Below are 14141 nucleotides of genomic sequence, written 5' to 3' on the forward strand. Positions count from 1 at the left end.
GCGTCGGTATAAAACGGTGCACCTTTAAGCATCCCCCTGCATGTGTGCGCATCTCTGGAAGGACACTTCACATGTAAACTCCGAAGGGAGAGCAGAGAAGGGGTGAGCTGAGGAAGCCAGTTTCTACCACAGCCAAAATGGAGCTTCTGGCAGCTGCTGTGCTGATGGCGGTGCTGCTGGGCTCTAATGGCGAAAACCAAGCCACCGTGGTCTCTGCAGACTGCAACGATGCAGGAATAGAAAGGGATGCTGGAGTGGCCCTCGACTTGATCAATAAGCACCGCAAGGATGGCTATATTTTCACCCTCTTGCGTGTTGCCGATGCTCACATACAACATGCGGTAAGTGCTACAGCTCTGACTGGCTCCTTTGCTGACTTTTCTCTTAGGAACACAGTGGTACCTCTGGATGCGAACGGGATCCGTTCCAGAGCCCTGTTCACATCCAGAAGCGAACGCAACCCGCGTCTGCGCGGGTCGCGATTCGCCGCTTCCGCGCATGCGCACGATGTCATTTTTACCATCTGCACATGCGCAAGCGGCGAAACCTGGAAGTAATGCGCTCCGTTACTTCCGGGTCGCTGCAGCGCACAACCCGAAAATACTTATCCCGAAGCTACTTCAACCCAAGGTATGACTGTACAGGGAGTTGCCTTATACCGAGTCCTCTGGCCCATTGTCTACACCAGGGTACCCCAAATTTGGTTCTTCAGCTGTTTTTTGGACTACAACTCCCATACTCCCTAGCTAGCAGGCTCCATGGAGGACAACCAAACCTGTCTGAAATTGTCTCAAAGCGAGACGTTTCGTGCAAGAACACACTGGTGTGAAATACCTCTGTACGCGTGAGGCGAATTGGAGAAATGTCAAACCAGTGATAGCAGACATTCTGACCAAGCCACTACCAAGAAACCATTTTGGGAATGAGTCAAAATGGGGCTCTGGGTGGTTCATTAATTGTGTGTGCAATTGTTTATATTTGCCAGAGAGGGCGTTGGTGGGATAACCCACCTCATATAACCAACATGCTTAAATCTAATTGATGCATGAAGAGGTTAATGTCATAGAATAAGCTGTCCTCCCAGGTTTAGCTCTGTGTGGGATGAACTAGGTAATCAAGCCTTTGTCCCCCTCCAGTCTACCTGAGAAGCTCAGCTTGTAAAGAGGACATAGCTGGTTGCTCCAAGCTCAAACCACATGACGCTTACAATAAGTTTTGTAAGGAGAAATATTGCAGAAAAGATTTATGAGAATGGATTTTAAGCTATGGATTATTAAAAGTAATAGTTAGGATAACAAATGTAAGATTAAGAGATGAGGTTTGAAGACGTGGTTGATGGAAGCCTCATGCTAAAATAGCCAAAATGTTGTATAAGATGAGATGAGATAGATGTTCTGGTTGGAAAATATATGTAAAAACTAATAAAAATTTGTATTTTTAAAAAATGACTCTCAGAAGCCATTATAGAGTAACTATACAAATAATTTGGGAACTTTAACCACTTTGTAACAGCTAAGTTTTACTGCCTGTGCAATCTATTTGGGAGCGCATGAATCTGATCATTGGTTAGTTTGAAAGTTAACTCTAAAAACACACACAAAAAAAACCTTACCCAACATGTTGCCTTTTTATATGCTAGGGGAAGAGGGAAACTTTGGAAGGAACTCACAAGGGCATATTTTAAAAATCTAACAACCTATACTTCCACGCTTTAATTTGCTACATACTATTTGCTGTAAAGGTGCCTGCCTGCTGAGAAATACAGCATTCCCTAATTTATTGCTGCATATATATCCTGCCTTCATTTAATTCCCACAGCAACTGGCAAGGCAGGTTAGGCTGAGAGAGAGGACGACTGGCCAAGGCGAGCTTCACAGCTGCAGCGTTTGAATTCTGGCCTCCCAGGTCCAAGTCTAACACTAACAACTAGGTCACACCAATCGCAGGGGGAATTACTAAAAAAACAACAACCCCAAACTGTTGGATTGCACAGAATTGGGGGTGGGGGGTAAATGGGGGGTAGCTGGATACTGCCAAAATATCTTCTGCAGAAATGCATTTGATTTTATTGCATTTCCTCCCATTCCAGGGAAATGATTCCATCATGTACTTAACTCTGGATGTGCTGGAAACAGAATGCTCTGTATTATCTCAGAAAAACTGGTCATCTTGTGGAAACAGGCCGTTCTATGGCTATACAGTAAGTAACAGCATCTTTATTCCTTCCGGCAGACTCACGGATACTGCCGATACTCTGTGGCAGGCATAGGCAAACTCGGCCTACAATTCCCATGATCCCTAGCTAACAGGACCAGTGGTCAGGGATGATGGGAGTTGTAGTCCCAAAACATCTGGAGGGCCGAGTTTGCCTATGCCTGCTCTATGGATATCAATGTTTTTGTGACTAAGGGTGTGTACTGCACCTCTGGCACACTCCCACCACTGGCGTTTGAAGCTGAGAGTGCTTGTCATTAGCCACAATCTCTATGCATTCTGTGAGAAATTCTACTGCTTGGTTGATTTTCCCTCAGACCGGCTTCCATCCAGCTTGAAAACGTATGCCATAGTTAAGCTGAGATGTGCACATTTGAGACAGCCGCCGCACATGCGCAAATGACTGTGCATGCACAGAGGGGACAGCTTCAGGCAACAGGAGTTTGCAGGGGCTGCAGGCGCAGGGACACAAATCAGGTAATGTGCATCAGGTGAAGACATTCCAAGCCCCTCATCGATGTGTACAAAAAGGTAAAAATGTGACTTGAATTGCAGCAGCGGAAACAGCCTTCCAGTGTTTTAAGTCACTAATGTGTACACAGCTTAAGAAAACTACAGTAACTGTCAGAGCAGGGAGGCAAACATCTCTTGTTGCTTTTGGAAAAGACGGGTGCTTCTATCAGAGCTTCCGACAGATGTCTGTCTTTTGCCTTCTCCAGGACTTTGGGCGATGTAAAGCTGTTGTGCAAATAAACCGGTTCCTTGAGGAAGAGAAACTGCATAGATACAACTGCACTGTGAGCCCAGGTATTCATAGCTTCCAAATCAAGTGTCTGTGAACTCAGGCAGGATACAGACAAAAAGATGGGTCATTGCAATCTGGTAGCTCACTCACAGCATTACAGGGGAAGCTGCCTTATAACGAGTCAGATCATTGGGTCCATCTTGCTCAGAATACCAGGGCTGGGGAACCTTTCTAAGGCCATTTCCCGTGGAAAGCCTCCTAAGGGGCGCATGGGTGCCGGGGGCAGGAATGGAACGGTAGATGTGAGTCTTAGCCTTTGTGCACAAGGCTACATTCCAGACACACAAAAGCAGGTGGTTTAGTCTAAAAGGACTTGAAGTGGCCCTCTAGAGATGCTAGCTACCTTTGAAGGTGACCTGGAAACTACAGCTAATCCAGAATGCGACAGCTAGACTGGTGACTGGGAGCGGCCGCCGAGACCACATAACACTGGTCCTGAAAGACCAACATTGGCTTCCAGTATGTTTCCGAGCACAATTCAAAGTGTTGGTGCTGACCCTTAAAGCCCTAAATGGCCTTGTCCCAGTATACTTGAAGGAGCATCTCCACCCCCATCGTTCAGCCCAGACACTGAGGTCCAGCACCAAGGGCCTTCTAGCAGTTCCCTCGCTGCAAGAAGTGAGGTTACAGGGAACCAGGCAGAGGGCCTTCTTGGTAGTGGCGCCCGCCCTGTGGAACGCCCTCCCATCAGATGTCAAGGAAATCTGACTTTTAGAAGGTAGCCCTGTTTAGGGAAGTTTTTAATGTTTGATGTTTTATCCTGTTTTTAATATTCTGTTGGGAGCCGCCCAGAGTGGCTGGGGAAACCCAGTCAGTTGGTTGGGGTATAAATGATAAATTAGTATTATTAATATTAGCAGGGATTGAACCTGCGCCTTTTCCATGCAATCCAAATGGTCTGCCACTGAACCACAGCCCTTAATTGTCATCAATGAATTATCTTTTCTCCCAAGCTGATCCCAGTAGAAACCTCCCCCCCCACACACACACACTTTTCAGCAGATGCTGGCAGCAGACTTTGGTGATTGGATAGGGATTTGTGATGTCAGAAACCTAATTTTCAGGACCATTTTTCAGCTTTAATTTTAAAAATGCACCGTCTTAACTTTCAAAGGTATAAACGCAGTATCTTTAAAAACACAGCCAGGTAATTCACCTGAAGAGAGAGAATTCACTCGGGATTTGACACGGAGGAAGATACAGGGCGAGGGAAGTCAGGGATTAAAGGACGACACTGGGACATCGGACGTGCTATAAATCAATGACTTCACCATGCATGTTAATTATAATCCCAGGCAACAATAATACAATGCTGATAACTGCTCACTTTTCTCAGTTCCACCTGAAATATACGAGTGCAAGGATTGTCCAGTGAGGGTAACAGTCATAGAAGCCGCTGAAGAGCACATGAAGTACGCCAACGGGGTCTTGGAGCAATACAATCAGGACAGCAACCAGACGAACTATTACAAGGTGGAGGAAATAAAAAAAGTTTTCAGTGCGGTATGTATCAGTCTGCCCTGGAACTTAAATTGTTGGGTACAGGTGAAGCTTTCCCCATCTCCCATTCATAGCTGTCAACCGTCCCTTATTTGGCGGGAAACTCCTTTATCCCAGCGCCATTTCCCGCTGCTGTCCCGGATTGATGATGTCCCTTAAATTTCCTGGCTTTCAAAGGAAGCAGCTCCTCTCCCTCCCTCCGTGCCGGCCAGGGAGGAGGGAGGCTCCAACTGTGTTGCTTGGCTGCGTTGCTCACCCAATAAGGAGTCTAAGAACGACTGGGGGGTGGAGCTTGCATGCCTTGTGCCAATCAAATCGGCCGCATTGCCTGGGGACTCGCCTTTGCTCAGCGCTTCCCAGCGGAGAGGTGATGGTGGTTTTCCTTGCTGCATCCCCTTTGCCGGGTTGCTGCACTGTGGGAACCACCGCTTGAGGCTTCGATTGGCTGCTGGTTGACTAAAATCCCTTATTTTGGCTGCTGATCCCTTATTTTCGAAGCTGCTGGCCCCTTATTTTCAAATCTGTAAGTTGACAGCTATGCCCATTTCTTTGCTAGGAAAGAGGCCATGTGCTCTTTTGTGTACTATTAGGATGGTGTCAAAGGCCCACAATGCTTGGCAAGTACTTTCCCAGAGTTCACTGGGGCAAACATGTCTATTCAGTTAATTCGACAGTGCACTGTTACAAAGGTGACACATAATGCTTGTTCCACATGCAAAAGAAATGGATTTCTTTAGTGTGGTGGCACCTGCAGTCTGGATCTCAGTGCCTATTGACAGCTGGCAAGCTTTGGGAGTAAACCTTACATCACAAAACCCAAGGAAAAATCCATACCTTGCAGGACATCTTCGGGAGGAGGAAAGGCCACGAGGAGTAAAGCCTACACAAATCTGGAGTGGAGTCCCTAAGACGGTTGGATGGCGCCTTTTATGCTCCCTTCTGGCAACTCCTGTGGCCAAGCTGGTGCCAAATGTCTCACTCTGCTTTCCTTTGGACCACATCAGTGAGTCCGAGAGAGGGGTCTTCTTGTCTGGGCAGCCCAAGACCTCCATACACATTGCCCAGGCTTGTGGCCTGGAGAGATTGTTGCAGTGCTGCTTATGCAGCAAAAACAACACAGGAGGCAGCCATTCCAAGTTATGGGTCTCTGCAGCCACAGCAGGCGCTGTGATTCTGCAGCAGTTTGACTTCACCCCCAGAGGCATACTCCATTGTCAGATGCCAACAACAAAGGCACCATAAATGTACGCTGTTCAGCGCCTGCTTAAATCACTTTTGTTTAGGGAAGCCTATCCCAACACAAAGAAGTTACAAGTGTTACGTTTTATGTTTTAATCATATTTTGAATATTTTTAAATACCTGCTTCCGACTGTTTTTAATCTATGATTTTAATGTTTTAATTTATATATTTGTAAACCTTTTAGAGGGGCAGTGATTTGGGGTTGTTATTGTTTTTTTACAATCATGTGATATATAATTTTTAGTAATTAATGAAATTCAGCTGGTTTAAATTTGTCGTGTAGCTACCAGGGGCCCAATACAAAGAGAAAAGGTATGCATTGGCATTTCAAATGGCTGTGCCACCTTCATCATTCTGCCCGGACTCTGAGGTCCAGCACCGAGGGCCTTCTGGCGGTTCCCTCGCTGCAAGAAGCCAAATTACAGGGAACCAGGCAGAGGGCCTTCTTGGTAGTGGCTCCCGCCCTGTGGAACGCCCTCCCACCAAATGTCAAAGAGAACAACAACTACCAGACTTTTAGAAGACATCTGAAGGCAGCCCTGTTTAGGGAAGCTTTTAATGTTTAATAGGTTATTGTATTTTAGTGTTCTGTTGGAAGCTGCCCAGAGTGGCTGGGGAAACCTAGCCAGATGGGCAGGGAATAAATTTATTATTATTATTATTATTATTATTATTATTATTATTATTATTATTATTATTTGGGCTCTTGCCTGGCCTTTCCCCTGCAGGTGGCCGCTCGTACGGCGTACGTTGTTGAGTTTACCATCAAAGAAACCTCGTGCCCCAGAGCCAGTCTTGCAAGGGATATCTCGGCGTGTGAATTTCTCCCTGACAGAACTGCGGTAAGCGAAGAGTCTAGCATAAGCTCTGCAACGTGGCGCTTTCTGGGTGTTTTGAACTACAACTCCCACCAGCCACAGTTTGACAGGCTGTGGGTTAGCTAACGCTAGAAACTAAATCGTGAGGGGAAATGTGAGAGGTTTCTAGACACACACTCACAGCTCTTCACCGCCTATCCAGGCAAGCAGGAGCCATTATCAGAGTTCAAGGATGCAATCCAGCACTTGAGGAGGGTGCAGAGGCAGGGGGTGTGGCCTGGGGAGAGGGCGTGGCCTAGTGAAAGCCCCAAGGGCCTGGTGGAGAGGTCTTGAGGTCCACATTTAGCCCACAGGCCTGAAGTTCCCCCAGGCTGATTTAAATATCATCACAATTACAGCGTAAGTCTTCCTCACAAATTTATTAACAGCTACACGAATTACGATGGCTAGGAAGTGGAAGGGGCAAGCAGAATATAAAATGGAAAAATGGTATAAAGAGGTGTGGGATATAGCTATTAACGATTAATTCACATGTGCCATTAAGGTAAGACGGGGAATATGCAGGAGAAATGATTTTGAGGAGATATGGAGGGCATCTGTAGAATTTGTACTGTTAAAACGGAAAGGGGTCAAACCATCGCAAGAGGTGTTGAAATTTTGGGAGGTTGGATAGTTACAATGGAATGGTCTCAGCGGTGGGGTGCACATTTTTATTCTTATTTGTTTATGATTATTACTATGTAAATAAAAATATAAAAATATAAATAAAAGAATGAAGAAAAATTAAAAAAACAATTACAGCGTATATCATGCAGAATAACAAACAAAAAAACAAATCAGTAAAACAAATCTTCAGTAAAGGTATCCTGTTAAAGGGATCTGGGGTTTGACATACTGTCCGAAGCTCCTACAGGGACCCCTTGGGGTGGTGCCTCTTGTTTGAATTCCTCCTCCATGGTGGCAGTCATGGGATTGTTGTCTATCACATGACGGTGTGTGTTTTGACTCCACAGAGTGGGAACTGACGGAGACAGGATGTTTGTGTTCCTGTGTTCCGTGAAGTGGGACTATTGTCCTTTGTTCTTTCTCTCTTTGCTATCAGATGCTAGAGAGAGGGGGAGCCATGTTGCAGTGCTCCGTGTGTGTTTATATGTAAATAAAGTAGATTAGCCAAAATGCTGAGTTGCTGAGGTCTGTTACGCAAGCTGTGAAGACTCTGCGGATCCCAAAGTGTGCCAGTGTCAGTTGGCATCAGTCGCTGTGATGTTAGGGCTGAAGAAAGCTTTTGAAGCTCCCGAACGATTGACCAGGAGGGAGAGAACATGCCAGTCGGGCATGTTTCTCTGCCAGGGTCCTACTCGAGTGTAGGACGAGCTCCTGACACCTCTATCATAGGTGTAAGTCATAGGACACCCCCTATCAGTGGTTTACCTTTCCATGGACTCCCTACAGATGGGCAGGAGTCAAGATATAGCCTAGCTTCACCCCAGCGCCTAAGCCAAACTGCTCACATCTGTAACCAATGAAGTTGTGGCCTATTTGAACCCATAAACCAAACTACTCCGTGACAGTGTGTTTTATTGTTCTTCTGGGAACTTTGTGGCTAGGGTACCTTGACACCCAAAAGAATCCGCAGCACCATCCAGCGCAGGGGCACAGATTCACATTGACATTTCCTCCTTCTCCGCAGCACAAAGGACTCTGCAGAGGAAAAGCCGTTAAGGAGTCAGATGCAAAAGATCCCAGTGTGATTGAAATAGAGTCCTGTGAAATCTATGATATTCAAGTAAGTCTATTTCCCTGCCCCCTGCTCCGTGGCTAAAGGGGGTGGCCTTCCCACCTACCTTTAAGTCAGGCTTCCTCCAGATGTTTTTGGCCTACAACTCCCATGTTGCCTAGCTAGGAGGACCAGTGGTCAGGGATGCTGGGAATTGTAGTCTCAAAACATCTGGAGGGCTGAGGATGAGGAAGCCTGCTTTAAGGCAAGGACAGAAGCAGGCAGCATCGACAGAAACAAGCACGCCGCCTTGCCTCCATAGTTGAGGGGGCCGGTGCCCGCAACATGCGCAAGTGACGTCAGCACGCCACAGGACGTGCTGATGTCATGTGCCATGTGCCGTGCTTGCACTATGGACACACGATGAACTGTGTGCTGATGGCAGTTGTGTGACTATGTGCAATTAAGGTAAGCATGTTACACAGCATGCACGCACAGCCGCTGCAGGTTTTTTGGGGAAGCGGAACATTGAAGGGGGGAACATTCAAGGACACAATCTGTGCAGCATAAACCAATCCACCAGGTGGCGGCAGAAAATTTAGGTGCACTGCAATTACAGTGGAACCTAATCCGTTCCGGAAGTCCGTTTGACTTCCGAAATGTTCGAAAACCAAAAACCAAAGGGCTGTTGGCAACGTGAATGGTGAAAATGGAAGAATGTGCCACAGAAGCCGCTTGACTTCCGAGGCATGTTTGAAAATGGAAGAATTCACTTCCAGGTTTTCTGAATTGTTTGGCAGCCCAGACATTCGAAAACCAAGGTTGCACTGTACTTCCGTTAGCAAGTGGCAATAGCAAATTTGTATTCCACCCAGCAGAGAACACCAAAGAGGGTTCTATACTGTGATTTCTTTTGGTCTCTAGAGTTTCAATGAATAGGAAGTACAAGCTGCTAATGTGGCTCACATTAATTGGAGATTTTGCAAAACAAAAACAAAAAAACTCAGCAAAACTCAACAAGTTTGTGGAAAAAAGTTAAGCAACTTTTGTGCCCGGAATTTCACTTTTTGAAACATGGCAACCGTATACTAGTGATTTATTGCAAGGAAATGCAACCCACTTATAACGACATGAGCCAGGAAGAACTGCAGCATTCCTTAAAATTAGGAAATCTCTTTTCAAGGATCCAGTACTGCAGCAGTTCAGCTCCCTTCAGTCTTTACTCCAGAGGAGAAGAGAGCAAGTGGCCCATTTCAGCCTCCTTGCCTGACTTCTGCAGCATATCAGAAGCCCCAATTTCACATTTCATTAGTGTGACTCCAGGTCTTACTTATCAAGAGTGGCTGGGATAGTGCCACAAATGTCCCAACAAGCACTGGTTTGCTGGCTATTACAAAGGTGACAATTAAGCATATGTTGCAGCTCTACCCAACGTGCAAATCAGGCTCCTTCACAGCCATGCATCTGAGTATTTTTGGGTGCTTTTTGCAATAACTGTGCGCTACCTGGCTCCATCATTTGGCGGCTTCTGTTTTTCCTCCACAGCTTTGCACATAGACTGCTATATCGGAACCATTCAGCTGTAAACTAACACATGTGTTGAACACATCACAGTATATCTATCAAATCCAACTCTGCATTGCAATAATTGCAGGGAAATCGCCAATCCTGATTGGCTAGGCTTATGTCCAGCTTCTCTGCAGGAAGGGAAGGTTTTCTGGGATCTAAGCAATATCAGCAACAGCAGGAGTAACTTTGCGAGGGAAGAGATCCTAAGGAGGGAGGGGAAGAGGAAAGTCTTCAATAGGCACAGAAAAGACCGAAAGGATTGCATGTGTCTAATATCTAGCAGGAGAGAATCCATGAGGGTAGGTGCCACCACACCAAAGCCTAATTCCTATTGCAAGCAGACAGGACCTCCTGATAAGGATGCCTCTTCCTGCAGGACACAGTGGAAAGTTCAGATGAGACAGATAAATAAGGCCAAAAAAGGCAAGTGAAAGAGAAGATTCTAAGGAAATCTCACACTGCTTAAGGCAGGGTTGCCTAATTGTGGCCATTCACTGGATCATAGAGTTCTGGAATTGGAAGGGACCCCAATAGTCATTTGGTCCAATCCCCTGCAATGCAGGAATCTAACTAAAGCACCCATGACAGGTGGCCATCCAACCTCTGCTTAAAAACCTCCAAGGAAGGAGCGTCCACAACCTCTCAAAGGAATCTCTTCCACTGCCAAACAGATGTTGTTGGACTCCCATCAGCCCTAGACAACACGGCCAACATCCAGAGATGGTTGGGTTTTGTGCTGGGCCCGGGGGTAACCCATGAAACGCAGTCCTGGAGCGGACCAGAATCCGGAGGTTCTGCTAGGAGTCAGTCCGACAGGGCCAAGGCAGGACACAAGGCAGGAAACCAGACAAGGACAGATACAGAATCTCAGGCAGGATCTAACATACAGCAATGTTGCTCCCACAACCTGTCCAACAGTCTTTTATCTTTGTCGGGGTAGCGGCCGGTCCTGATCCCCCGGCAACTCACCTCCCTGTTTCGCCCAAAGGCGAGCTCTCCTCCTGCGAGTACTCAGGTCTCTCCTTCTCTCAGACCTTAGTCTCTGCAGCTCAGGAGACATCGGTGGGTCACTAGACCCAGAGGCCGCCTCAGCCTCCCCTGACCAGAGTGAAGCAGCTGTAAGTGATGGCTCAGCTGGAGGCAACGAGGTAGTTTCCGCATCTGGAGCCAAGGCAGGCTCAGGCCCCTGACTCGGCCCAGCTGGTGCTTGTTGCAGGGGAACCTGTGCAGACTGGGACTCTTCAGGATCAGACCCTAGACCTGATTCAGATGATGCCTGAGGCAAAGGATCCGGTGCAGACTGAGACTCCTCTGGATCCGAGTCTGAGCCCGAGTCCCAGGCCATCACAGGCTTATAAAGAGCACAGCTTACAGGCTTACAGGCATGGAAAGGACAAATGGTAGGCTGCTGTTTCATGGTGAGCGTGATAGCAGCCCAAAGTCCAAGGACTGACAATCTACATCCAAGGCAAAAAAAAGGAGTTGGGTGCATTCGCTGGTGCAATGAAAATTGTGAAAGGTTCGTAAGCTAACTCTCTTTCTTTCTTTCTTTCTTTCTTTCTTTCTTTCTTTCTTTTGCTTCCCGTTCTCATGTGTGCTGCGTGCACACCTGGTGGCTGCGCTCCAGGATACAGGAAAAGGTTGCCATGTGTGCAGGCACACATGCAGGCACCCGCCACATGGGCACCATCACAACCATGACCACCACCACCATGGTCCTTGTCGCCATCATCACCATCACAGCTTCGGACCTCACCATCGGCATCACAAACATAATGGGCATCACAGGCATGGGCATCATGGGCATGCAGGGCCCAGAGGTGACCACAATTGCTCTGAAGAATATCCTGACTTTCCCCCTCCTCCAGGACCTTGCTACCCTCCTCCACCCCCTGGCGGACCACACCATTTCCCACCTGTTAGCGGTCCCCCACCTCCTCCAGGGCCACCACATGGGCCTCTTTGCCATCCTCCGCCCCCTCCTGATGTCCCCAACGATCGTCCCACGTCTCCCCCAAATCAGCGGGTTCGCAGGAGTAGCGGCCACCACAAGCGCTGTCACGGCCCCAGGTGTCGTAGGAGGTCAGCTGGGAGAAGAGGAGGAGGAACCTCTGAAGAGCACAGTTCCTTTGAAGACCACCACCCTTTCCACGGCAGCAAAGCCGGGTCGGTCTACTACATCCCAGTTGCGAGTCCAGACAATGTCCTCCAAGTTCCTGGGGCAGACTTCTTTGGCAGCCCAGACAGTCAGCAGGGAGGCCACAGGGGGCCGCCTTTGTGCGGCAAAGGCCTTCGCCAGAAACCAGCACTGCAGCCATTCCCAGAAGCTGATTCTGAGTCAAAATCATGCCCAGGGAAGCCCAAGTATGAGCGGCCGGGCTTTTTGTCTTTGTATCCGCAATGAAACACATTCCCATTAAGCCGAAGTGTTTCCGTAACTACATAGCTCCACGGCCTTCAATAGTGAAAAATAAAACATCTCTATACACAAAACAGTTTCTTTTATTCTGAGAGGGAATGAGCATTTATGGAAAGAGGTATGTCTCAAGCAGAAAACCTATGTTTGGTTTGTTGGTTTTATTTGATTTATATATCAGCCTTCATCATAAGATCTCAGGACAGTTCACAGAATAAAATACAGGATGAAAACACGAGAATAAATAAAACGGAACAGCACAATAATAACACACACACCCTTCCCACATTTAATAGCCTGTAGAATATTAATCTGGCTGAAGAGGAACGTTTTCGCCAGGCACCTAAAAATATATAATGAAGGCGCCAGTCGAGTGTTGCCACCTTCTGAACCTCATGTGAAGGAGGCACATGAAGAAGGGCGTCAGATGATGAGTGCAGAATCCAGGATGGCTCGCTCCATCTTCCATATGACAACCCTTTAGATATTTGAAGATGGCTATCATATCTCCTCTCAGTCTCCTCTTATCCAGGCCAAGCATACCCAGCAACTTCAACTGTTCCTCATACGCCTTGGTTTCCAGACCTTTTATCATCTTGGTTGCCCTCCTTTGTGCCCATTCCAGCGTATCAATATCTTTCTTAAATTGTGGTGCCCACAACTGGACACAGTATTCTAGGTGGGGTCTGACCAAGGCAGAAAAGAGCGTTACTATGACTTCCCTTGATCGGGACACTATACTTCTGTTGATGCAGCCTGGAATAGCCTGAGGCTTTTTCTCTTTTTTTGCCGCTGCATCACACTGCTGACTCATGTTAAGTTTGTGTTCTACTAAGATCCCTAGATCCTTTTCACATGGCAAGCCAGGTGTCTCCCTTCTTGTATTTGTGCTGGTGGTTTTATCTTGCCTAAGTGCAGAACCTTACACTTGTCCCTATTGAAATTCATTCTGTTTGTTTGGGCTCAGTTCTCCAATCTGTTAAGCTTATCTTGAATTCCAATTCTGTTTTCTGCAGCAAGTTGCTACTATTGCTTCTTCGTATATACAGCCCTTCACATTTGGGGATCAGTTTACTTATGAGATTGCCTTACCCATATGGGACCGTGCAACTGCTTTGATCTGAAGAACTGGCACTGTTACAGGTGCAAATATTCATTCTGCAGTTTTAAGTAATCCGTACTTTACTGCAGCAGAATCTACACTTTGGAACTCCCTGTCGATTGAAAACAGGCAGGTGCCTTCCCCTTGACTCTTTTAGGCACCTGTTTAAAACATTGTCGGCCTACTTGGAGAAGTGTTTTAATCTCTTTTGCTGTTAATTTCAATTATCTTTAAATGCTTCTAGTTTAGTTTGTTTTTTAATCATTTTAAACAAACTGGTTTTATTGATCATTGTAATATTATAAACCACTCAGAAGTTTTGTTGCAATCAAGCAGCCTTCAAATTTTAGCGAAATAAACAAGCAAATGCCAAGGTAAACAGGTGCCAGGTGTGTATCTCAGGGCAAAGCATCCCACAGTGACTGCCTATGCCGCCAGGGACCTGCATCTCTCCCCTAAGTCATTTTCTTGGTTCTCACCTCCTTGGCAAACTTGCATTCTCTGAAGGATGGTGTTACAGAGGGGGAAAGGTCCCCTTTGGGGGCTGGAACAGGGCCTCTTGGCTTGTTTTCCTGAGCTTTCTCTGTATGCATCTAAGTTTTGAAATTGGCATATTCACCGTAAGACTGCAGAATGTTCTAGGGCGTACAAAACATGACCTAGAACTGGTAATCTTTGTTCTGACCCTGACATCCTGAGGTTCGCCCTGTAACCAGAGCGGCAGGTGAACAAACGTGGTGTCATCACAGCGCAGGGCTG

General features: G+C 46.9%; 1 protein-coding gene across 1 annotated transcript; it reads left to right on the forward strand.

Annotated features, from left to right (window-relative positions):
- On the forward strand, positions 1-12357 carry HRG (histidine rich glycoprotein). Its single transcript, XM_082224323.1, has 7 exons — positions 1-341; positions 2090-2200; positions 2934-3021; positions 4356-4522; positions 6489-6602; positions 8269-8364; positions 11492-12357. The coding sequence occupies exons 1-7, from the start codon at positions 138-140 to the stop codon at positions 12266-12268; spliced, it is 1557 nt and encodes a 518-aa protein (XP_082080449.1). The 5' UTR covers positions 1-137; the 3' UTR covers positions 12269-12357.
- The last annotated feature ends 1784 nt before the right edge of the window (positions 12358-14141 follow it).

This window comes from Podarcis vaucheri (assembly GCF_965113315.1).
Source record: "Podarcis vaucheri genome assembly, chromosome: 5".
Taxonomy (NCBI): domain Eukaryota; kingdom Metazoa; phylum Chordata; class Lepidosauria; order Squamata; family Lacertidae; genus Podarcis; species Podarcis vaucheri.